This window comes from Hyla sarda, chromosome 1, assembly GCF_029499605.1.
Source record: "Hyla sarda isolate aHylSar1 chromosome 1, aHylSar1.hap1, whole genome shotgun sequence".
In the NCBI taxonomy this organism is placed as follows: domain Eukaryota; kingdom Metazoa; phylum Chordata; class Amphibia; order Anura; family Hylidae; genus Hyla; species Hyla sarda.
The window spans coordinates 598,808,568-598,835,574 of record NC_079189.1 but is presented as its reverse complement, the minus strand read 5'-3'; the positions used below and the strand labels follow the sequence as shown (position 1 = coordinate 598,835,574).

Below are 27,007 nucleotides of genomic sequence, written 5' to 3'. Positions count from 1 at the left end.
ACATAGGGGCCATGGTCAGGGATCCTCACAAAGAGGCCATGGTCAGGAATCCTCACATAGAGGCCATGGTCAGGGATCCTCACATAGGGGCCATGGTCAGGGATCCTCACATAGGGGCCATGGTCAGGGATCCTCACAAAGAGGCCATGGTCAGGAATCCTCACATAGAGGCCATGGTCAGGGATCCTCACATAGAGGCCATGGTCAGGGATCCTCACATAGGGGCCGTGGTCAGGGATCCTCACATAGAGGCCGTGGTCAGGGATCCTCACATAGAGGCTATGGTCAGGGATCCTCACATAGAGGCCATGGTCAGGGATCCTCACATAGAGGCCATGGTCAGAGATCCTCACATAGAGGCCGTGGTCAGTGATCCTCACATAGAGGCCATGGTCAGGGATCCTTACATAGAGGCAATGGTCAGAGACCCTCACATAGAGGCCATGGTCAGGGATCCTCACATAGAGGCCATGGTCAGGGATACTCACATAGAGGCCATGGTCAGAGACCCTCACATAGAGGCCATGGTCAGGGATACTCACATAGAGGCCATGGTCAGAGACCCTCACATAGAGGCCATGGTCAGGGATACTCACATAGAGGCCATGGTCAGGGATCCTCACTGGACCTCAGCAGAAGAGCAGAGATCAAAGAGAGAGAAGCTCCACCCAGGGCTTATATGGGTGAGACTAGCAGGGAGCCCATAGGTCACTCTTGGGGTACCTGGTCACTAATACCTCCTGGGTAACAATCACATGACATATCAGATGGTACAACTCTTAAAGCAACAAGACATTTTATAATACATTACAATGCGGAACATAGGTACAGAGGGGAAACAAGTACAAGGGAGCCCATGGGACACTGAAGGGAGGCTGCCGGACAGGGCAGCAAGGGTACGGGGTAACACTTCCCATACTGGGCCACCACACTCACATAGGTGCCATGGTCAGGGATCCTCACATAGAGGCCATGGTTAGGGATCCTCACATAGAGGCCATGGTCAGGGATCTTCACATAGAGGCCATGGTCAGGGATCCTCACATAGAGGCCATGGTCAGGGATCCTCACATAGAGGCCATGGTCAGGAATCCTCACATAGAGGCCATGGTCAGGGATCCTCACATAGAGGCCATGGTCAGGGATCCTCACATAGAGGCCATGGTCAGGGATCCTCACATAGAGGCCATGGTCAGAGACCCTCAGATAGAGGCCATGGTCAGGGATCCTCACATAGAGGCCATGGTCAGGGATCCTCACATAGAGGCCATGGTCAGAGATCCTCACATAGGGGCCATGGTCAGGGATCCTCACATAGAGGCCATGGTCAGGGATCCTCACATAGAGGCCATGGTCAGGGATCCTCACATAGAGGCCATGGTCAGGAATCCTCACATAGGGGCCATGGTCAGGGATCCTCACATAGAGGCCATGGTCAGGGATCCTCACATAGAGGCCATGGTCAGGGATCCTCACATAGAGGCCATGGTCAGGGATCCTCACATAGGGGCCATGGTCAGGGATCCTCACATAGAGGCCATGGTCAGGGATCCTCAGATAGGGGCCATGGTCAGGGATCCTCACATAGGGGCCATGGTCAGGGATCCTCACATAGGGGCCATGGTCAGGGATCCTCACATAGAGGCCATGGTCAGGGATCCTCACTTAGGGGCCATGGTCAGGGATCCTCACATAGGGGCCATGGTCAGGGATCCTCACATAGGGGCCATGGTCAGGGATCCTCACATAAAGGCCATGGTCAGGGCCATAACCTCATATAGTACTTACCTCTACTTACTGTAAAACGGAATCTTACTGTAATAAATGTGCTTTGTAGTGCCCCAATATGTAGCAGTGCCACACAATGCCCCTTATATATATCAGTGCCACACAGTAACTATGCCACACAGTGCCCCAATATATAGACTCTGCAACAGTGGAATATACAGTACCTCTTTTCTCAATCCCCTACCAACTTTTAAGGGTTTGCCCACAAAGCCTAAATATGACTTCCCAACCTGTTTGCAGCTCCCAGTGCCACGCCATTTACGCAATTCCCATTCATGTCAATTATGCACATTCCGTAAGACGGCCATCGTAGCTGTTTTTTGACTTCCCGGCCTCTGGTTGCCACAAACTGGCGATGAGTAGGCCTTGTGTACAAGCCCTTTTAACATCTTTTCTTGCTGTCAGTGAATGAACACTACAAGTTTTTATGTTGCGTAACAGATTCTATAAGATAAGAACAAAAGTCCATGTCTACGTCCAGGTCCCGCATAGTTGGAGACCGAAGAACAGAAGAAATGATCGGCCTTCAGCTCCAGATTTCTTAAAATCTCAAGCTTTATCAAACATCTAATAAAAACACCTCACGTGAGAAGCCGACGTGGATTAACCCCATTATGTATATCGGGCATTGTGTCGCATGTCAGTTATTCCCATGTATTTCAAGTTTTCTTATTGAAAACAGTGGGATGTACATTGCATGTTTTTGCCACATTTTATTTATTTTATTTATTTATATAGCGCCTACAGATTCCGCAGCGCTTACAATTATGGGGTACAAACAAAGACAAGTATCAGACATATTACACAATAACTATTCAAACAAGAGGTGTGGGGATATGTTGGGGATATGTTGGGGATATGTTGGGGATATGTTGGGGATATGTTGTGGATATGTTGTGGATATGTTGGGGATATGTTGAGGATATGTTGAGGATATGTTGGGGATATGTTGGGGATATGTTGGGGATATGTTGAGGATATGTTGAGGATATGTTGGGGATATGTTGGGGATATGTTGAGGATATGTTGTGGATATGTTGGGGATATGTTGAGGATATGTTGAGGATATGTTGGGGATATGTTGGGGATATGTTGGGGATATGTTGGGGATAAGTTGGGGATATGTTGGGGATATGTTGGGGATATGTTGGGGATATGTTGAGGATATGTTGAGGATATGTTTGGGATATGTTGAGGATATGTTGGGGATATGTTGAGGATATGTTGGGGATATGTTGGGGATATGTTGGGGATATGTTGAGGATATGTTGAGGATATGTTTGGGATATGTTGGGGATATGTTGAGGATATGTTGAGGCCAATTAGAGACTGTTATAGGCCTGTCTGAAGAGATGTGTTTTTAGGCCACGCTTGAAACTATGGATGTTGTTGTTGAGTCTGAGGGATTGAGGGATAGCATTCCAGAGAACCGGTGCAGCACGAGTGAAGTCTTGGAGACGGGAGTGAGAAGTTCGGATTATAAAAGATGTTAGTGTGAGATCATTAGCAGATCGGAGAGAACGTGTAGGATGGTAGACGGGGATGAGAGAGGAGATGTAGGGAGGTGCAGCATTGTGGAGAGCTTTGTGTGTGAGACTGAGGATTTTGTACTGTATTCTGGACTGAATTGGTAACCAGTGTAGTGACTGGCACAGGGAGGAGGCGTCGGTGTAGCGGCTGGAGATGAAGATGAGTCTGGCTGCGGCATTAAGGATGGACTGGAGAGGAGAGAGTTTGGAGAAGGGAAGGCCAATTAGTAAAGAGTTACAGTAGTCGAGGCGGGAGTGAATCAAAGCAATAATGAGAGTTTTAGCAGTTTCAGTAGTGAGAAACGGGCGGATTCTGGAAATGTTTTTGAGATGCAGGTGACAAGAACGTGAAAGAGACTGAATATGGGGAGTGAAAGACAGATCAGAGTCAAGTATAACTCCAAGACAGCGAGCCTGCTGCCCGGGAGTTATGGTAGTACCACATACCGAGATGGAAATGTCAGTGTTAGGTACAGTATCAGTTGATGGAGAAAAAAACAAGAAGTTCTGTTTTAGAAAGATTTAGTTTCAGATATAAAGAGGACATGATGTCTGAGACGGCAGAGAGACAGTCACTGGTATTCTGTAGGAGTGCAGGGGTGATGTTGGAGGAAGAGGTATAGAGTTGGGTGTCATCAGCGTAGAGGTGGTACTGGAAACCAAATCTACTGATTGTATAATAGTAAGGTGCAGGGTATACACTCAGGGGAGATAATCCAAAAATTGCCAAGGTTAGGCTGGGTTCACACGGCCGTTTGCACCGCCCTGTTAAGGGTCCGATCGCCCCCCCTCTCCTATCAGCCCCCATTCACTTGCATAGGGTCTGTCGGTGACCGGGTGATTTTTCATAGCTCAACTTTCATTTTACAAGAGCTCATTAAGATGTGAAAGCTGAGCTGTGGTTGCTATGGGCAAAACACATTGGTTGCTATGGACAGGAAGTGTATTATACCCATAGCAACCAATCCCAGCTCTAGTAAAATGAAAGTTGAGCTGCGGTTGAAGTATGTTTAACACCTTAACGACCAAGGACGTATATTTACATCCGCGGCCGGCTACCGTTATGTGAAGCACATTCAGTAGCTGAGCGCGCTTTGTTCCTGCTGGGTCCCGGTTGTTATCAGCTAATACTGGACATCGGCAATCGGGCTGATGTCCGGTATTAAACCAGGAAAAAATATTGCCGGATAGCGAAGCGGAGCTGTTCGGGACCGCCGTGGGGTCCCGAACAGCTGAGAGGACAGCGGGAGGCGCCTTACCTTGCTCCTCGCTGTCCGATCGTCGCTCAATTGCTCCAAGCCTGAGATCCAGACTGGAGCAATCGAGCACAGATTACACTGATCAATGCTATGCTATGGCATAGCATTGTTCAGTGTATGCAATCAAAGGATTGCATGTAATAGTTCCTATGGGGGGGAAAAAAAGTGAATAAATATGATTTAACCCCTTCCTAAATAAAAGTTTGAATCACCCCCCTTTTCCCATAAAAAAAATTATATGTAAATAAAAATAAACATATGTGGTTTCGCCGCGTGCATAAATGTCCGAACTATAAAAAATATAATGTTAATGCACGGGCAATGGTGTAAACGTAAAAAAAATCTAAAGTCTAAAATTGCGTAAAGTTTGTATACCCTAAAAAATTTTATAAAAAGTGAGCAAAAAGTCCCATCAAAACAATCATGGTACTGATAAAAACTTCAGATCAAGGTGCAAAAAATGAGCCCTCATACCGCCCCATATACAGAAAAATAAAAAAGTTATAGGGGTCAGAAGATGACAATTTTAAACATACAAATTTTGGTGCATGTTTTTAAAATATTTTTTAAAGTAGGAAAAAAATACTATATGAATTGGGTAGCATTGTAACCGTATGGACCTACAGAATATATGGTGTAATTTTTACCGAAAAGTGCACTGCGTAGAATCGGAATCCCCCAAAAGTTACAAAATAGTGTTTTGTTTTTTTAAATTTTGCTCCACAAATAATTTTTTTCTGGTGCCGACTTAAATTTTTGGGTGAGATGATTGATGTCATTACAAAGTATAATTGGTGGTACAAAAAACAAGCCCTCATATGAGTCTGTAGGTGCAAAATTGAAAGCGTTCTGATTTTTAGAAGGTGAGGTGGAAAATACGAAAGTGCTTAAAGGGGTTGTGCGCTGCCCTAATTTTCGGAGCTCCGCTCACAGCGTCCGGATTCATTACTCCGAACGCTGTGTGCGGGCTTCCGTGTTCGCGGACGCCGGGCGTGACGTCACGCCCGGCCCCTCGCCCGCCCCCTCGTGACGTCTCGCCCGCCCCCTCGTGATGTCACACCCGCCCCCTCTACCAAAGTCTATGGGAAGGGGGCATGACAGCGGTCGCGCACCCTTCCCATAGACTTTCGTTGAGTGGGCGGGCAAGACGTCGCGAGGGGCCGGGCGTAACGTCACGCCCGGCGGCTGCGAACACGGAATCCCGCACACAGTGTTCGGAGCATTGAACTTCCGGACGCTGTGAGCGGAGCTCCAAAAGTCAGGGCAGCGCACAACCCCTTTAAAGGGGTTCTCCGGTGCTTAGACATCTTATCCCCTATCCAAAGGATAGGGGATAAGATGCCTGATCGCAGGGGTCCTGCCGCTGGGGACCCCCCGTGATCTTGCAAGCCGCACCCCGTTTATAATCAGTTCCCGGAGCGTGTTCGCTCCTGGTCTGATTACCGGCGACCACAGGGCCGGTGGCGTGTGACGTCACGCCTGCGCCCCCGTGTGACCTCACGCTCCGCCCCCCTCAATGCAAGCCTATGGGATGGGCATGACAGCTGTCACGCCCCCTCCCGTAGGCTTGCATTGAGGGGCGGAGCGTGACGTCACACGGGGGCGGAGGTTTGACGTCACATCGCTCCGGCCCGTGATCGACAGTAATCAGACCCGGAGCGAACACGCTCTGGGGACTGATTATAAATGGGGTGCGGCGTGCAAGATCACGGGGGGTCCCCAGCGGCGGGATGAGAATTTACCAGATATACTGTATATCCATGACAAGGCTGGACCGAGTCCTTGGAATCCTTCCTAGAGAACCATGCAAGGGTGCTGCTGGCAGAACGGACACTACAGAGGCCCCTCAACATATGATGGTAATCCGTTCCAAACGGACCATCGTTTGCTGAAACCATCGTATGTTGAGGGATCCGTGCAATGTAAAGTATAGGACAGTGGTCTACAACCTGCGGACCTCCAGATGTTGCAAAACTACAACACCCAGCATGCTGGGTGTTGTAGTTTTGCAACATCTGGAGGTCCCCAGGTTGAAGACCACTGGTATTGGAGGTTATACTCGTATGTCCCCGCTGCTCCGGACCGTCACCGCTCGTCACCGGTGCCCTGGATGTCGCCGTCCATCGCTGTCGCCGTGTTCCGGGAAGTCCCCGACGCTCCAGCAAGGCCTCCGCTTCCCCGGCATCCGAGCTCTCCGTCGCCACCATCACGTCGCTACGCACTCCGCACCTATTGGATGACGGGACGGCGTGCGCAGCGACGTGATGACGACGATGGAGAGCGCCGACGATGCAGAGGATCCCGAAGAGGACGCGCCGGAGCCCCGAGGACAGGTAAGAGACGTCACCGGAGCACACGGGGCACCGTAAACGGCTATCCGGGGGCAGCTGAAGCAGTCTGCGCTGCCGGATAGCCGTTTATGCGATGGCCCCGACATACAAAAGCATCATATGTTGATGCTGCCTTCAATATGACCTCTGAGAGGCCATCGTATGTTGAAATTATCGTATGTCGGGGCCATCGTAGGTCAAGGGGTCACTGTATAGGGCACTACACACCGAACCCTCCTGTGCACCTGTGCTATAAATGGTACAGTAGGGGCCCGCTTGGAGATTTTGCATTGGGGCCCTCGGGCTTCAGCTTACGTCTGGGCGATGGTCACTTTGTTCTTTGTTCCCTGGAGATTCTTAGCAGATAGGAAATAGAAGCAGCACGAGAAGCTGAGCTAAGAATAACGTCTTACTATGGACAATGTGGCAGGAAATAGCATATCCTGAGCTGGCACCGAAGCTTTTCACGGTTTGTTTCCACTACATTCTTGGCACAATTACAAAAACATTGATACAACATAAACCCAACATAAACCCACAGCGAAAACATCTCACAAACCTAACCCAACAGGTGAATACATCTGGATCAGGAGACAGGAATCAATCTTTGGTCCCCTTAACCAATTGTCAAGTCCTGGAAAAGAAAGTGTGGGAACTCACCCCAGATTTCCTCTCAGGGGCTAATGGGAACAGTGTTTATGCTGTGGAAAAAGTGCAGGAACTCCATTCCCATGGGTTCCTGCAGGACTCGAGTCCTGCCATTAAAGGGGTACTCCTCTGGAAAACATTATTTTTTTAAATCAACTGGTGCCAGAAAGTTAAACAGATTTGTAAATTACTTCTATTAAAAAAAATCTTAATCCTTCCAGTACTTATCAGCTGCTGTATGTTGCACAGGAAGTTCTTTCCTTTTTGAATTTCCTTTCTGACAGACCACAGTGCTCTCTGCTGACACCTCTGTCCATTTTAGGAACTGTCCAGAGCAGGATAGTTGGCTATGGGAATTTGCTCCTACTCTGGACAGTTCCTAAAATGGACAGAGGTGTCAGCAGAGAGCACTGTGGTCAGACAGAAAGCAAACTGTGCAACATACTGAAGCTGATAAGTACTGGAAGGATTAAGATTTTTAAATAGAAGTAATTTACAAATCTGTTTAGCTTTCTGGTACCAGTTAATAAAAAATTAATATTTTCCAGAGGAGTACCCCTTTAACATCAACTGAGGGACAGGCCTTAATAAAGGGAGCGGAGCAATAATGTTACCCCTCAATTGGGTTCCCCATCACATTGCTAACATATCCCATCATTTTCTGATCGGTGGGGTCTGAGTGCTGAGGATACCACTGATCCTAAGAATGGAGACTGAATGGGGCTGTGCTACAATGAAGGGGCTGCAGCGCTAAACCTACATGTGGACCCTTCATACTCAGAGCCAGTGGGATCCTGGCAGATGAACCCTCAACCAACCAGAAAATGATGATGTATCTAAGCCAGGGGTAGAAATTTATATGACCATTCGCGGCCCATACAAAAGGATCAAATTAATTGCCATATTTAAATAAATACGTATATCAGAGGCTCTAATCACTCTTATCTCCCCTAGGACTGAGCTGGCCAACTCGCCACCCACACCCCCAATGGCCAAAACTAAATAAATGAAGAGTATAAATAAATTGTGGGTGCTCAAAGTCACAAATATCTAGAGTCAAAGTTGCAATACTATGTGTTGTTTATCCACTATATCACATGCATTAATTAATTACTGTAATGTACCGGTCAGGTGACAGGAGGTGGATCCACTGAACCAGAGGGGCAATGACGTGGTCCGTACCAGGGGAACGGAGTCTTAGGGACTACTGGTCTTCACCAGGGCCCGCCGCAAAGCGGGATGGTCTTGCTGCGGCAGGTAGCCCCCAGGTCTTTCCACCCGATAGCGACTCGACCCCTCTGGTAGCTGAGAATGGCACGGCACAGTGGGAGCAGGCAGAAGCGTAGACAGACGTAGAAGAGGTCAGGGCAGGCGGCTCAGGTTCACAGGCGACAGTCAGGCAACAGGTCAGGGCAGGCAGAACGGGTTCACTAGCGGTAGTCACGGGCAACGGGTCAGCAACAGGTAAGGGCAACACAGAACAATAGGAACGCTTTCACTAGGCACAAGGCACTAAAGATCCGGCGAGGGCAGGAAGGGGCAGGAGACATTTATATGGGCAGTGAGGGCCAGGCACCAATCAATGGTGCGCTGGCCCTGTTAAATTTCATGAAGCCAGCGCGTGCGCGCCCTATGGAGCGGGGACGCGCGCGCCGGGAGACAGAGGCAGCACTGGAGGATGGGGCTGCAGGTGAGAGGATGCGGGATGTGGCGCGTGTGCGGGAATCAGCCGCCACGCTAACGCATCCCTGCCGGTGGAATCCCCGCGCTCTCGGTCAGTGTGTCTGACCGGGATGCGCCGGGACACAATAGACGGAGGCAGGGACAGCGAGCACTCCGGTACAGAGGAGGGGACCGGAGCGTTCACTGTTACAGTACCCCCCCCCCCCTTTGGTCTCCCCCTCCTTTTGGTACCAAGGAAACTGAGGATGAGGCTGCGGTCTAAGATGTTTTCCTCAGGCTCCCAAGATCTTTCCTCAGGACCGCAGCCCTCCCAGTCGACCAGAAAAAATCTTCTCCCCCGAATGAACTTATTTGCCAAAATCTCCTTGACAGAGAATACGTCCGTAGTGCCGGTCACAGGGGTAGGAGTAGGAACCTTGGGGGAGAAGCGATTAAAGATGGCAGGTTTTAGGAGGGAGATATGGAACGAGTTGGGGATCCTGAGGGAGGAAGGAAGATGGAGTTGGTAGGATACTGGATTGATTCGCTTCTTGATTTTATAGGGTCCCAAGTAGAGGGGACCCAATTTGTAGCTTGGAACCCTAAATCGGATATATTTGGAGGAGAGCCAAACTTGGTCACCAGGAAAAAAATCCGGAGGGACTCTGCGTCTCTTGTCTGCCTGGGAATTCATACGGGCAGAGGCTTTGAGGAGGGCAGAGCGGGTCTCTCGCCAGATGGAAGCGAAATCTCAGACAAGGTCGTCAACAGCCGGTACGGGAGAAGAGGAGGACAGCGGCAGAGGTGGAAGAGGGTGACGACCAAAAACTACAAAAAATGGAGACTTGTTAGAGGCAGAGGATTGTTTGTAATTATAAGAAAATTCTGCCCAGGGAAGCAGATCAGACCAGTCACTGTGGCGTGAGGACACGAAGTGGCGTAGATAGTCTCCCAAAATTTGATTCACCCGTTCCACCTGGCCATTGGACTGAGGATGATGGGAAGATGAGAAGTCCAACTTGACCCCGAGTTGACCACAAAGAGCCCTCCAAAATTTGGAGACAAATTGTACCCCACGGACAGAGACAATGTGCTTGGGAAGACCGTGGAGGCGAAAAATATGCTGGAAAAACTGTTTGGCTAAGACTGGTGCAGATGGAAGACCAGGCAGAGGTATGAAGTGAGCCATCTTCGAGAAGCGATCAACTACGACCCAAATGACCGTCATTCCATGGGAGGAGATCGGTAACAAAGTCTATGGCGATGTGGGACCACGGGACCTCAGGAAAAGGGAGAGGCAAGAGGAGACCAGCAGGCTTCTGGCGAGGCGACTTGTCCCGAGCACAAATCATGCAAGCTTGGATGTAATCCGAGACATCTCTCTCCATAGTAGACCACCAGCATCTTTGATAGATAAGTTGAAGAGTCTTCTGTACTCCAGGATGACCTGCAAATAAAGAGGCATGGCCCCACTTGAGGACTCGTAAACGCAGACGTGGAGGCACATAGGACTTGCCTGGGGGAAGAGAGCGTAGTTCCACTGGAGCAGCGGCAATTAGGCGCTCAGGCGGAATTATATGCTGAGGAATTACCTCGTCGCCCAGCACGTCGGAAGAGCGGGAAAGGGCATCAGCCCTGATATTCTTGCTCCTGGGACGAAAATTTATCACAAAATTAAAACGAGCAAAGAACAAGGACCAGCGAGCCTGACATGGATTCAACCTTTGTGCAGATTGGAGATAGGCAAGGTTCTTGTGGTCCGTGAAAATACTCACAGGGTGGGTGGAGCCCTCGAGAAGGTGCCTCCACTCCTCGAGTGCCAATTTTATGGCCAACAGTTCCCTATCACCAATAGAATAATTTCTCTCAGCGGGAGTGAAGGTCTTGGAGAAGAATCCGCAAGAGAGTGTCTTGCCCCTGGGTGACTTCTGGGTAAGTATGGCTCCAGCTCCCACGGAGGAGGCATCCACTTCCAGGGAAAATGGCTTAGTGGGATCAGGTCTGGAGAGTACTGGTGCAGAGGCAAAAGAGGCTTTCAATGACTGGAAGGCCTCTTCAGCTTGAGAAGGCCAAGATTTGGGATTAGCCCCCTTTTTGGTCAGAGCTACAATGGGTGAGACCAGAGTGGAATAATGGGGAATGAATTGCATATAATAATTGGCGAACCCCAAAAATCTTTGAATGGCACGGAGTCCAGAGGGGCGTGGCCAGTCCAGGACCGCTGAGAGCTTGGCGGGGTCCATCTGTAGACCCTGGGCTGAAATGATGTACCCTAGGAAGGGCAGACTGGACCGCTTCTCGATCTTAGCATACAGGCGATTTTTCCTAGGGCGTGCAAGAACTTGATGGACATGGACCCGGTGTTGGTCCAGGTTGGAGGAGAAGATGAGGATGTCGTCAAGGTATACGACCACGCAGGTGTAAAGCAAGTCTCTGAAAATGTCGTTGACAAATTCCTGAAATTATTAGACACAAGGCACTAAAGATCCGGCAAGGGCAGGAAGGGGCAGGAGACATTTATATGGGCAGTGAGGGCCAGGCACCAATCAATGGTGCGCTGGCCCTTTAAATTTCATGAAGCCAGCGTGTCGGGAGACAGAGGCAGCGCAGGAGGACGGGGCTGCAGGTGAGAGGATGCGGGATGCGGCGCGTGTGCGGAAATCAGCCGCCACGCTAACCGCATCCCTGCCGGTGGAATCCCCGCGCTCTCGGTCAGTGTGTCTGACCGGGACATGCCGGGACACAATAGACGGAGGCAGGGACAGCGAGTGCTCCGGTACAGAGGAGGGGACCGGAGCGCTCACTGTTACAATTACATATAATAAAAAATATAACTAAGACCAGTGTATTAAATATTATAATCGGTAAAAAATAGATTAAGTATACAAAGTCAAGATGAGATTAGATACTATCAATGTACAATTTATTATAGCGCAAATTTATTTTTCTTTGGTAATTCACAGGGCCCTTGTGGCTACCTAGGATAAAAATTCCTGTATATATATATATATATATATATATATATATATATAAAAAAAAATACTATACTAAAATATTACTTCAAATATACAGACATAAAAAGCATATAGACATAAAATGCATGAACTATTGAGAATGTACTGCAGCAATAATTGCCATATTTGGTCAAAACATTTTATTATCTCCCCCTTAATGTGATGGCTGGAACTGCTTCTCTAGGTTGAGGCCGGTGATGTTACCTGGTATTGATGATGTTGCTACTCGAACTTGCATTTTAAGTTTGCATTGGCCAGTCTGAAAGTAGTTCACCCTTTTTACAAATGCATCTTGTAGTTTCCCCCCTGTTGGCTGGGCCGTCCTGTAAGATGACATCCCTGTAGGTAGGTCCCCCCAGAGATTAAAGGGGTTATCCAGGAAAAAACTTTTTTTTATATATATCAACTGGCTCTAGAAAGTTAAACAGATTTGTAAATTACTTCTATTAAAAAATATTAATCCTTTTAGTACTTATGAGCTGCTGAAGTTGAGCTATTCTTTTCTGTCTAAGTCCTCTCTGATGACACCTGTCTCAGGAACTGTCCAGAGTAGAAGCAAATCCCCATAGCAAACCTCCTCTACTCTATGCACTTCCCCAGACAAGCAGAGATGTCAGCAGAGAGCACTGTTGCCAGACAGAAAACAACTCAACTTCAGCAGCTGTTAATTATTGAAAGTATTAAGATTTTTTAATAGAAGTAACTTACAAATCTGTTTAACTTTCTGGAGGCAGTTGATATATATATCAAAAAAGTTTTTTCCTGGACTACCCCTTTAAAAAAAATAAAATACTCATAAAATACCCCCCTCCCCCCCCCCCAGTCAAAGGCATCTTCTCCTGCTTCTTGGCCCCAGGCAGCTTTTTCCTGCAGCCACTAGAGTCCAGGAGAGTCTCTTCTTTGGGGACGTACACAATGTTATCACTGATTGTGCTCCTCCCAGAGGAAGGGATTCCCCAGACCTCTAGTGGCCGCAAGGAAACATCGCTAGAGGCCTGTGTTCAATCTAGTACGCTCTAGGACACCTAGCACATACTACCACCATCTTCCCTACCAGAATGGTGCAGCACCACTAGCAGGTTTTTGCAGCACGCTGTTGGAAGGTACTGGTGGACCACAAAAATAGGATGTCCTTATACAGTCTGATCTAATCAGTTCGAATGCAAAGAGTCCACTGGTCCTAAAAACAGAACTTACTCGCAACCTCTCAGCTTATTCCACCCAGGTGAAAAAAAGTTTCACATGTGTGGTGTCCCGGTACAGGACTTGGTTCTGTTCCTCTGTTTAAAGTCCCCTCAGTCAGAGCCCCTCCATGACAATAGGGCTCTCCTTTAGGGTTTAACCCCTAGTTGCCTCATATATATGGTATTTAATGTATAAATATATATATATTTAATATGTTATATAGAAATACCTCTGTATAGGACCTTAGAGGTCACGTGCCTTAAATTAATTGTATTATGGTTTAAGGACCTTTGGGTCATGTGATACCCAGAGTTCACTGGGTCAGGGCTTACAGGTTATGCTGACCAATGAGTTTTGTCCCACCCCCTTAATATATAAGGGGCTGCTGCCACTAAATTCTCTCTCTTAGTTCTGGATTATCAGAGAAGCACATCTCAGCACAAATCATCAATTCAAGCTAGGCCCAAAGCCTAGGAATCCGCAACCACTAAACGTGAGTTATTCAAAGCTCATGTCACTGAATTCTGCGTGACTACTAGAAACTCAAATCTCATAAAAATAGTAGCACAGTGGCTAGCAAACAAAACTCATTGATCCCGGAGTCCCAGCAAACCTGTGAGGAACCTGTATCACGGTCCTCTCTCTCAAAAGACTGTTCTGTTACATGCCGTTGCATAAAATACACAGTAAAGTTACTTCAAGTTTACTTCATAAAATCTACTGTGGACATTCCGTTATTTCTCCCTGCCATTTGTGGGACGGCTGGCGGTAGGGCTATTACATTGAGGAAACCGCACCCTGGCCTCACGACAATTAAGTGTTATCACCGATACACCCTACACTTTCGCCAGCACCACCCCGTCGCCACACATTTTTAGGTTTTGCACCAAAACTTGATATTTTTGCATAGCACAACAATGACTTGGGTTGGTGTGGGTCCTGTGCTGTGTGTTTGTTTTGTTTTTACACATTTTTGTAATCCTATATACGCAACGTAATTGTTCTTTTTTGGATATAGAATGTTATGACACATATTACGAGACGTGTGTATAATAGTACAAAGCTTCTTTATAGTAGTTATGCATTATGGAGGAGATTTCTGCCGCTTGTCAGGCTGCAGCACAGGAAGACATTTTTCTTTATGTGTCCTCATAAGAAAATAAAAGGAAGGGGATATTGAGAGGATGGAGTCAGGCGAGAGATGAACATCCCCGAGTGTAGACAGAGTTCAAGAACTGCATTGTGTTCTGCTTCCTCTTGGCTTTCCTTGCACCACATTGACATTGAGATGCTTTAACTATAGGGATGGCACCAATTTGGCACCATATACTAGACCAGTGTTTCCCAAGCAGAGTGCCTCTAGCTGTTGCAAAACTGCAACTCCCAGCATGCCCGGACAGCCAACGGCTGTCCGGGCATGCTGTGAGTTGTAGTTTTGCAACAGCTTTAGGCACCCTGGTTGGGAAATACTGACCTACCGTGTTTCTCCGAAAATAAGACCGGGTCTTATATTAATTTTAGTCACGAAAAACACACTAGGGCTTATTTTCAGGGTAGGGCTTATTTATTTACGGTATGTACATTAAACAACATACTGTACATTGCCCCCCAATGTCCCCCCCCTGGTTTATCAGCCCAGCGCTGCACCCCACACCGGGGGACTAATCGTACCGTATGTCACCCGCGAGCGCTGCTTCTCTCTCCCCCTCCCCCCCCCCCCTGCCAAATAATTATCAGCCGCTGCGCTGTACTCTGTATTCCTGTGCCCGGGCTGCAAATATTAAAAAACAAACTTTAAGTTACGTTCGTCCTCTGTTCCCTAAGGAACCGGCCTCATGGTCCCTCCGTTGTTATTGCTGCTTCCTGGGGATGGGAACGTCACAGAGCCTTCAGCCTATCACCAGCCGCAGCGATGTCCCACCTCTGCAGATGATAGGCTGAGCCCACTGTCATGTAAGAAGCCGGCCGGCTTCTTACATGACAGTGGGTTCAGCCTATCATCGGCAGAGGCGGGACATCGCTGCGGCCGGTGAAAGGCTGAAGGCTCTGAGACTTCCCAACACCAGGAAGCAGCAAGAGCAGCGGAGAACAGTGATACCGGTTCCTTAGCAACGGGGGAACGTAGGACGAAGGTAAGTTAAAATTTGTTTTTTAATATTTGCAGCCCGGGCATTGCCTAGGTCTTATTTTCGGGGTAGGGCTTATATTGCAGCCTGATAATCCAGCTAGGGCTTATTTTCGGGGAAACAGAGTCCAACATGCTGGGAGTTGTGGTTTTGCAACAGCTGGAGGCACCCCCGGGTTGGAAAACACTGACCTATACTATATACTACTATATAGTCCAACATGCTAGGAGTTGTAGTTTTGCAGCAGCTGGAGGCACCCCCGGGTTGGAAAACACTGACCTATACTATATACTACTCACTATGTTGGTGCCTTATGATAGATATCAGCATATAGGCCCACATTTATCATTGTAGGTGTAAGTGAAGCATTTTTTTACACCTTTTTTTTGTGTGTGCTGGTAATGTGTAGGAGCGCCAAATTTATTAAATGGTCACAGAGAATTTGATAAATTTTGTGCAGGTCACATTTTCAGAAGTCTCTCTCTTCACATACACCAAAAAGCTACGCCAGGTCTGGGCTGGTGTAGTTTTAGAGACTTTTCAGTGGCTTTGCGCCTTTTTTGCGCCTTTTTACAAAAAGGCGCAGTTCATAAATCCCTTCTATATCATGTGTATTGTCAAAATCAGCGGATCGCAACTCATAATCAGCAGAAATGTGTGAACAAAAAGGCGCAAATAAACCCTGTTTGCGCCTTTTTGTGCCTTTTGTAGACACAAAAAACAGTCTAAAGACAATGATAAATGTCGGCCATAGTCTTTCTTGTGAGCACAGGCTGTCAGTGCTTCTGAGAGACAGCTTGCCTCTCAGAAGCACTGACATCTCTGACAGCCTGTGCCCACAATAGAGACTAAGAGGGAGATTGATCAAAACCTGGCCAGACATGTTGCCGAGTTGCCCATAGCAACCAATGAGCAATCAGATCGCTTCTTTCATTTTTCACAAACCTTTTGTAAAAATAAGTGAAGCAATCTTAATGGTTGCTATGGGCGACTCAGTAACTTGTCCTCTGGACAGGTTTTGATAAATCTCCCCTTAAAAGGAGTAGTCCAGTGGTGACCCAGTGGTGAACAACTTATCCCCTATCCTAAGGATAGGGGATAAGTTTGAGATCGCGGGGGGCGACACGCCCCCTCAATACAACTCTATGGCAGAGCCGAAGCGCTGCCTTCGGCAATCTCCGGCTCTGCCATAGAGATGTATTGAGGGGGTGTGTCGGCCGCCGCTTCGACACCCGCTATCTGGCCGGAGAGCCTGGCCCCCGGGCAGAGAGATCGCAGGGGGCCCCAACGGTCGGACCCCCCCGCGATCTCAAACTTATCCCCTATCCTTAGGATAGGGGATAAGTTTTTCACCACTGGACTACCCCTTTAAACCTCCTCCTGATGCCCTGTCTGATAAAGTCTGCCCCATTAATCCCATGAAAATCTTGCTGAAACCAAAAAAGTATAAAATTAAGAGGAGAAACTTCTTTGCATATTTCCATTTTATTTAACACTTTTAAAGCAAATATCTGATTTTAGAAAAAAAACAAAACAGCGACATTTACGAACATAGAGAATTCATAAATTTCTTGTAAATCTCTCCAATAATTGGTCATGGAAGATCACAAAATAACAACTTAGAAAATTTTCTTTTTAAAAAAAAATAGCAAAAAATACAGAGGTGATGACCATACTCATTCGACTTACAAATGACTCACACGACGTATCCCACAAACCCGACCACCTACAGAGGAACAGACATGGAACACACGGAGGGGGGCTGGGTGCTAGTTGTTGGTATCGGACTTGTTGGGGGATGATGTAAGGCCTTCGGTTGTGCTCTGTACGCGCTGGCTCGGGATGGCTGGGAGAACGCGCGTCGTCCTCAGGGGTTCGCGTCTCAGGACGGGCAGAAAGGAGTACAAAGAGTGACTCTGAGGTTTGGAAATGATCAACGGAGACAAACTATTCCCAGTTCTTAATGAATTTGAAGGCAACGACATCGACTTATTCACGCCCTGACAGACTTGACCAGTTGGCAGCTGGACTGGAAATAAGAAAAGTGGTAAAGTTACATTGGTTTCAATCAAGTTTCCAAATTTCCCTTGCTTTTTGGGTTCAATACAACAGAAACATTCCACATACTAGTAACTAAGAAGTCAGATCCCTGCCTCTAAAATATAATATTCCGCTTGTCCCTCTCAAACATAAAGGCCCCCATACACATTAGACATATGTTGCCCAAACCTGCCAATTTTGGAGGTACTGGCCACCATCCAATGTGTGTGTGGGCCTCCGGACTCTTGTTAATCACATTGGGTAGATAAGCCACCACCAAAGGAGTCATTGGGGGAGATTTATCAAAACCTGTCCAGAGGAAAAGTTGCTTAGTTGACCATAGCAACCAATCAGATAGCTTCTTTCATTTTAAAAAAAAAGGCCTGTGAAAAATGAAAGAAGCGATCTGATTGGTTGCTATGGGCAACTCAGCAATTTTTCCTCTGGACCGGTTTTGATAAATCTCCCCCATTGAAGATAAATAAATGCTTGGCTTAGCTAAGCACTCATATACTGTAGGTCAGGGGTTCTTAACCGGTGGTACGCGTACCCCTTGGCCAGTATTTGTCAGCGCATTGCAGGGAATGGCCGCGGCAGCTCTCAGTAAAGTATCGCGGCTAAGGCTTCTTTACGGAAGCTGCGTGGTTCCTGGGCAGACGTGTGACGTCCCCTGACATCACGCAGAGGTGCTGCACAGCGCAGAAGGACATCACCCTTCTGTGCGGCGCCAAACGGGACTCCGGGAACAGGACTCTGGGAGCAGTACCTAAACAAGCGGTACCCGGGTAATGTAAAAAAAATAAGTAAAAACTAAGTGTATGGGAGGGAAGGATGTTATATCTAGGATGATATATCTATATATGTATGTATACATATATATATATATTTTTTTTAGCCCAGGGGGATCGGTGGGGGGATGGGTGAGGGGAGAGAGATAATGCCACAAGGGCATTAAGATGGAGGGGGAGAGAGGGATAATGGCAAAAAGGGGGATCAGAGGGAGGGGGGAATTATGGCACAGGGGGATTAAGATGGGGGGGGGGGGGTAATGATTATGGGGGTACAGTCGCCAAAAAGATTGAGAACCATTGCTGTAGGTGTCAAGACCCACCGGAAAGGGCAGCATGGGTGTCGTGACCCAGTACAGAATCACATGTTCTTCTGTACTGCCCATCCCGTGTGGCAGATGTTGCTTCAATGTCCGTCTTTGACCCACTCTCCTCAGAACTCTCTATAATGCACTATATAATGCAATGTTATATAAGGGTTAATGTATTGGTATTTTCTATGCACTTGTTACTTTAAGAAAGCTGTTGCGATGGACCTTGTTGTTAGTGGGAGTATGCAAAGGTGAACCAGGTGACTTATCCGGCCAATGGGATCTCTCTAAATTGCTCCCATATATAGTGAGGTAAGGGTTCAGCTCTCTCTCTCTCTTCAGCTGTGCAGTGCAGAGGTACATTTTGGTGAGGAGTGAAGTCTGTCTGTGAGGTGATCCTGAAGGAGGCCTGAGGCCTAGTCCAGCAACCACGCATCTACTACCAGTTAACCCCACTACCCAGGTTAAAGTCAACGCCTTGCGGTAACCCTACAGTCTTGGGCATATAATACAAGTCAAGTCCAGCAAGTTAGTCAAGTCCAAGTCACTAAAGTATAGCGTGGGCTGCAATACAAGTCAAGTCAGTTATATACAGCACAATCACCAATAAGTCCCAGCGCTGCCAATAAGCTTCCCTAAATTCCCCCTGAATCTCCTTCACGCTAATCTGAGCTGTAATGGATTGTATCATCTTTCCAACCTCAGTAAAGCAAACCAGTTATCCGTAACCTTGCGTCTGAGTAATATTTGCCCCGTGCCTGGCACAGGAGAAGCTGGTCTACCTCAGGTGGTGTATAGGTCAACCACGCCCTGGCGTCACAAAATGGTTAATTACACATTACCCTCATCCGACACCACACGGGTATTTTAGGGAGGACCAGCTGGTGCTTGTAGATACACACCTAGTAGGAAGCTTTGGTCATGGTAGCTAGAATGTAACTCGGGCCTGTAGCACCACCCTGGGGGTCACAGTAAAAGAAAAGCAGTGGTGCTACACAGATTTGATGGAATTTAGTCCACACAGTGTCAACATACAGTGCCTGACCGATGGTACTTGGTGGTGTCCTTGGTATTATACTAGTGTAGAAGTAATAAGGGCCACCGGGACATAGAAAAATCAGTCCAAAAAATCAGTGCAATACAATAGGAAACCTTACACAAGTCATCCACATAAGCACAGGCGCAGTTCTTGTGTGTGGTCCAAGAGATAACTTGTGACAGTCTGAGGGTCTATTCACGTGGCAGAATTTCCGCTTGCGGAATTCCGCCTCAAATTAAATCCCATAGACTTCTATGGGATTTCGCTCTCCCATTCACACTGAATTTCCGATTTCAGAATTTCGCTAGCCAATGCATTTCTGAGCAGATTTCCCAAAAAGATCCATCCAGAAATGCATTGCCATCTATGGGGACGGCAATGCAGTCCGCACGGTCCTAGTGCCGCCGGCTCGATCTCTGGCAGAAATTCTGCCCAGAGATTCCGCAGTGTGAACCCAGCCTATGTCTTACGGGATAGTACCCAGGGCTCAAGTCCAACAGGGGTGGGAACTGAGTTCCTGCACTTTTTCCACAGCAGGAACACATTCCCATTAGCAAGAGTCCTGCAGGACCAGCCCTTAAGTGGAATAAGAGTTCCCACACTTTTTTTTCCCAGGACTTGATCCATGATAGTACCTGAGATGTTTGAGGTACCTAAGGTGATGAGTATTACACTGGTTGACTCCGAGTGGTTTGAGAATTTCCAAGCTCGACCGGAGGTCCACCAAGGTTTTGGATTGCTAAGAGGCCCTGGACTAAAAGCTACCCTCTCAGGCTAGGAAAAGTGATGCTGGACTTTATCTCGAAGAACAATCATTCCTCAGGCTAAGGCTGGTACTCAAGGTGTAGGCTAGTTCCACACAAGAACCAGGCTTGGTCCTATGTGTCCTTGGGCCATTTTTACACTGGTTGACTCCGAGTGGTTAAAGAGTGTCTGAGCCAGACCGGAGGTCCACCAAGGTTTTGGATTGCTAAGAGGCCCTGGACTAAAAGCTACCCTCTCAGGCTAGGAAAAGTGATGCTGGACTTTATCTCGAAGAACAATCATTCCTCAGGCTAAGGCTGGTACTCAAGGTGTAGGCTAGTTCCACACAAGAACCAGGCTTGGTCCTATGTGTCCTTGGGCCATTTTTACACTGGTTGACTCTGAGTGGTTAAAGAGTGTCTGAGCCAGACCGGAGGTCCACAAAGCTTTTGGATTGCTAAGAGGTCCAGGACTAAATGCTACCCTCTCAGGCTAGTAAAAGTGACGCTGGACTTCATCTCGAAGGAGATTTATCCCTCAGGCCAAGGCTGGTACTCAAGGTGTTGTCTTTAGTTCTGCTCAAAAACCAGGCTTGGTCCTATGTGTCCTTTGGCAGATATTTACGTCTACCTCTTATAGGCTGTTTTATGTGAACAAAGAAAGGGCGGGGGGGGGGGGGGGGGGTTGTGAGGTTTGAGCTCCCAACAGCTGTCTGGTCATGCTGGGAGTTGTGGTTTTGCAACACCTGGAGAGGCCTTGGTCTTCAACTGCTGGCTTGTTGATCTTCAACTGGTGGTTCTCCAGCTGTTGCAAAACTACAAACCCCCCCCCCCCCCCCCCCCAGCATGCACACATGCTGGGAGTCACAGATCTCCAACACCTGAAGAGCATATAGTTACGCCGAGCGCTCCGGGTCCCTGCTCCTCCCCGAAGCGCTCGCGGCGTTTCTCTCCCTGCAGCGCCCCGGTCAGACCCGCTGACCGGGAGCGCTGCACTGACATTGCCGGCGGGGATGCGATTCGCATGGCGGGACACGCCAGCTCGCGAATCGCATCCCAAGTCACTCACTTGTCCCGGTCCCCGGCTGTCATGCTCTGGCGCGCGCGGCTCCGCTCTCTAGGGCACGCGCGCGCCAGCTCTCTGAGATTTAAAGGGCCAGTGCACTAATGATTGGTGCCTGGCCCAATCACCCTAATTAGTTTCCACCTGCTCCCTGGCTATATTACCTCACTTCCCCTGCACTTCCTTGCTGGATCTTGTTGCCTTAGTGCCTAGAGAAAGCTTCTTCTGTGTTTACCATTACTGTGTTCCTGACCTCCTGCTATTTCTATAGACTACGAACCTTGCCGCCTGCCCCCACCTTCTGCTACGTCTGACCTTGCTCTTGTCTACTCCCTTGTACCGCGCCTATCTCAGCAGTCAGAGAGGTTGAGCTGTTGCCAGTGGATACGACCTGGTTGCTACCGCCGCTGCAAGACCATCCCGCTTTGCGGCGGGCTCTGGTGAATACCAGTAGCAACTTAGAACCGGTCCACCGACACGGTCCACGTCAATCCCTCTCTGGCACAGAGGATCCACCTCCAGCCTGCCGAATCGTGACACCTATGGCTTAAGACAGTATTATGTACTAAAAGAACATTGGTCCTCCATGGCAGCGTGGACATCACATCTGTAGTTTCTCAGTGGACCATCTGGACTGACATATGTTTACCTACCTCACGAGACCAGGGTGATGCAGTGACCTAAATGTCTAGTGAGCCATGGGCTAATATATTCTACTGTATGTACATTTCTTGGTGTTTATGTACTAAGTATTAGATTGTCTTAAAGGGGTACTCCGGAGGGAAAAAAAATGTTTTTCAAATCAACCGGTAACAGATAGTTATACAGATTTGTAAATTACAGTACTTATCAGCTGCTGTATGCTCCACAGGAAGTTGTGTATTTCTTTTTAGTCAAATCACAGTGCTCTTTGCTGCGACCTCTGTCCATATCAGGGACTGTCCAGAACAGGAGAAAATCCCCATAGAAAACCTCTCCTGGTCTGCTCAGTTCCTGACATGGGCAGAGGTGTAATACAGCTAAAACTAGACAGTCGTCAGGATGAGGGATAACTTCTCTCACAGCTGTTTAACCTCCTGGATGCCACAGTCCATAGCAACCGCAGCATCTAGGCATTAAAGCATTAAAGGAAAACAATCACCCATTCACCCACACTAAACCCAATACACCAGGTTATAGTGCGGGTGAACAGGAAACCGATGCGGGGTCCCTGACTCATATACGTACCTGCAGTCCGGTGCCCGGTCCCTCTGAAGATCAGCTTTTTTCTTCTGTGAATTGCGCACTGGAGGCGAGCCTACCGCCTGGATTTGAATATTCATGGTCGCTGGTCATGTGAGTGCTCAGTAGGCACAGGAGCTCACGTGACCAGCGCCCATGAATATTCAAATCCAGCCGGCGGGCCCGCCTCCAGCGCGCAATTCACAGAAGAAAGAGGACGATCTTCAGAGGAACCAGGCGCTGGACTGCAGGTACATATATGAGTCACGGACCCCGCATTGGTCTCCTGTTCACACGCACTATAACCCGATGTAAAATTACAAATAAAATGCATATATATATATATATATATATATATATATATATATATATATGTATAGACAGCCAAAAAACAGCAGGTCACAGCATTCAGATGGCAGACTCCAATAAGGTACAAAAGCTGTTGTCATTTTATTTGTTACCCAAGGTGCAATGTTTCTGCCATATCTTGGCCTTTGTCACAAATATTAGAAATCCAATCCAATTATTTATCCCACACGGTGAACAAAAATACCCAGTGCAACTCACCACCCCCCCCCAAAAAAAAACAACAACCATGGATTAAAAAGGGAATATAAAATATCGCTGATAAAAACTACAGATCACGTTACCAAAAAACAACAACAAAAAAACAAGTCCTTGCACAGCTGCGTAAATGGAAAATAAGAAATGTATAGAAGTCAGCATATCGTAATATAAAGCGATTTTTTTGCACAAAAATTTTTTTCAGCCCTTAAAGGGGTACTCCGTCCCTAGACATTTTAACACCTATCCAAAGGAAAAGGGATAAGATGTCTGATCGCGGGGGGGTCCGGCCCTGCACTCTGAACATAAATGATCAGAACGCCTGCTGTGCTAGATTTCGGATGGCTGTGGTCTTCACGCCCCCTCCATTAATGTCTATTGGAAGGGGGCATGATGGCTGTGGTCGCCCGTAATCCGGCATGGAGCGAAGTTTGCTCCGTGCATGCAGATTACTGGGGTGCCAGGGCCATAGATCGCAGAAGGTCCCAGTGTCTGCCCCCCCCCCCCTGCAATCAGACATCTTATCCTTTGGATAGGGGATAAGATGCCTAGGGGCGGCGTACCCCTTTAAGGATGCAATTATTTTCATTTTTGCACTTTTATTTTATTCCTCCTCCCTTCTAATACCTATAACACTTTCAATTTTCCACCTACAGATCCATATGAGGGCTGTTTTTTTGCCCCACCAATTGTACTTTGCAATGGAACAAAAACAAATTATTTCTGGGGCGCAAAGGGAAAAATAAAACCAAACAAACACCATTTTGCAACTCTTGGGCGTTTATGTTTCTACATCGTACATTTTATGGTAACATGAAAGGTGTCATTACTAAGTACAAATGGTTGCACAAAAAGCAAGCCCTAATAGGGGTCTGTAGGTGGAAAATAAAAGAGTTATGGCTCTGAGAAGGCGAAAATGGAAAAATGAAAATGGGCTGTGTCCTTAAGGGGTTAAACTTGAAAACTGTAGGATTAATAGGTTTCCCTTTTTTATTTACCAGCTCCCGCTGTGTTACCGTACGAAGGGACAGGATTTCCTGAGCCCATCGCGGAATCCTCATCTATTCTCCTCGCGGCCCGATGCCGCTGTTTTCTCTGACCCTAAGGATCACTTTCATTGTTATTTTATTTTCGCAAGAAAAAGTCCCGTAAAAGTCATATTGCTTGTTCTGCATTCCCGGCTGATACGGTGCAAACCGTAAGAAATGTCTCTTATCCGAATAGTAAATTGATAAACAAAATGTTGGCAGATAATACATTTTTTCTTATTAATGTATCTAGTAAGTTCAGTGTTTCCCAACCAGAGAGAGAACTAAAATACCTAGACTATCGTTCCGGTAAATTACTAAGAACTTGCTAGTTAACCCCCCAGAGGACATGAATAGGGTTTATATTTTGCCCCTTTGTCTCACAACATTTAAAAGGGTTACTCCACCCCTAGACATCTTATCCCCTATCCAAAGTATAGGGGATAAGATGTCTGATCGCGGGGGTCCCGGCGATCCCCCTATTGCACCCGTTGTTCGTTTAGAGCGTCGGGTGCAGTACCGGATGCTCTTGATGTCACGGCCGCACCCCGCTCGTGACATCACAGCCACGCCCCCTCACGAGCGGGGTGCGGCTGTGATGTCACGAGTCTCCGCTCTGCATCGGCAGTCATCCGGCACAGAGCGAGGTTTGCTCCGTGCTGGGGTGCCGCAGCTGAGATTGCGGGGGTCCCCAGCGGTGGGACCGCCGCGATCAGGCATCTTATCCCCTATACTTTGGATAGAGGATAAGATGTCTAGGGGCCGAGTACCCCTTTATCATAGCTGTTTCATGTAGCTGTACGAGGCTTTGCTAACACATGTAACTGTGTAAACTTCTGACCCTGCTGTGTTCCTGACCATGTTCATTGCCTCATCCTCTGGTTCCTTTGTCTGGTACCTGTAGTTCTATCCTCTGTAGTTCACCTGACCGGTCTAGTCTGGAAAGTGTTACAGTCTCTGGCCATTAGTAGTACAGGTGGGGTCATATCGGGTCTCCAGCCTTTGTGGCCTGTGCTGCTGATTTGATTTGTATTCACTTCTTGTTATTATGTGTACCTGGTCGACTTTAGTCTGATCTGTCTTATTATGTATTCTCTGTTGGTGTTTGTTCTGTGAGTCTTGTATCTTGACCCCTGTTAAAGGGGTACTCCACTAGAAAACATATTTCGTTTTTTATCAACTGGTGCCAGAAAGTTAAACAGATTTGTAAATGACTTATTTAAAAATATTAATCCTTCTAGTACTTATCAGCTGCTGTATGATCCACAGGAAGTTCTTTTCTTTTTGAATTTCCTTTCTGCCGGACCACAGTGCTCTCTGCTGACACCTCTGTCCATGTTAGGAACTATCCAGATAAGCAGCAAATCCCCATAGAAAACCTCTCCTGCTATGGACAGTTCCTGACACGGACAGAGGTGTCAGCAGAGAGCACTGTGGTCAGACCAGAAAAGAAATTAAAAAAGTAAAGAACTTCCTGTGGATCATACAGCAGCTGATAAGTACTTGAAGGATTAAGATTTTTTAATAGAAGTCATTTACAAATCTGTTCAACTTTCTGGCACCAGTTGATTTAAAAAATTTTTTTTTCCAGTGGAGTACCCCTTTAAGACCTGTTTGTGCTTAGTGTGTTTTTTGTGTCTCTCCATATTATTGGAGTTTGGTCTTGTAGTTATCCAGTTCCTCCTAGTGTTACATCTGTTTCCTGAGCTTCGCTTTGTCTCTAACATAGGAGTCAGTTTGCTTTGTATCTAGTTTGGAATTTGTTCTGTTTTTCCTGTTTTTGGTCCGTGTTCAGACCAGTTGGTTTTTGTGAGTTTGTGTCTGTTCTTGTCATTGTAGTATTTCCAGTTTTCCAATAGGGCGGTTGAGCAAGTAGGCAGGAAAAGAGGTTGAAGGGTCTGCTCTTCCCTGCCCTATGTGACGTTTCATGATGCTATATCATGACACCACCCTTGGTGACGACCCTTTGTTATGTTTCCGATTTCTCGACTGTATTTTCTGGATTCCAGCCAATGACTATCCTGGTGACCATGACCTCGTGGTTACCCTGCAGCAAAGTCCACACCTACTTTCAGGGTAAAGGGTCAAAACCAAAAGATCCCTGGGCAGTGAAAAACCAGTCGCATCTATAAGGATCCACACTGTATTCACCCATACTTACTTTTCTTAACACAGTGATCCGGTATAGGAGCCAAGTTATTCCGCGTTAGACGCGATTCTTTCAGCCTTGGTTTTTCTTGGGAAAGATGTGTTGAATCGTAACCTGAAAATGAACACAAATGTTGACTGAAACATCAAATATTAACCAGGAAAACAAATACTGACCATATGTACAACGTGTACTGGAGACTCATACACAGGCATAGAGAGTGCACTATGGACACCGGTCATGTTCTAGTCACATGTCGCCATTTGTGCTCTCTCCTGTCTGACAGGACTCCTCTGTGCTCTCACCTGTCTGATAGCACTCCTCTGTGCTCTCTCCTGTCTCATAGGACTCCTCTGTGCTCTCTCCTGTCTGATAGGACTCCTCTGTCCTCTCTCCTGTCTGATAGTACTCCTTTATACTCTCTCCTGTCTGATAGCGCTCCTCTGTGCTCTCTCCTGTCTGATAGCGCTCCTCTGTGCTCTCTCTTGTCTGATAGCGATCCTCTGTGCTCTCTACTGTC

The 27,007-nt window shown here is 47.4% G+C and overlaps 1 protein-coding gene across 3 annotated transcripts in view; it reads right to left on the bottom strand.

Annotated features, from left to right (window-relative positions):
• Window positions 1-17,020: 17,020 nt before the first annotated feature.
• Window positions 17,021-27,007, bottom strand: part of ANKRD55 (ankyrin repeat domain 55) — a 61,958-nt gene continuing 51,971 nt past the window's right edge. For all 3 annotated transcript variants that reach the window (XM_056547523.1, XM_056547531.1, XM_056547516.1), the window contains 2 exons: window positions 26,500-26,601; window positions 17,021-17,570 (listed from right to left, as the gene is read on the bottom strand). In XM_056547523.1, coding sequence (XP_056403498.1) covers window positions 17,311-17,570; window positions 26,500-26,601 — 362 coding nt within the window. In that variant the 3' untranslated portion in view covers window positions 17,021-17,310. The remainder of the gene's footprint in view (window positions 17,571-26,499; window positions 26,602-27,007) is intronic.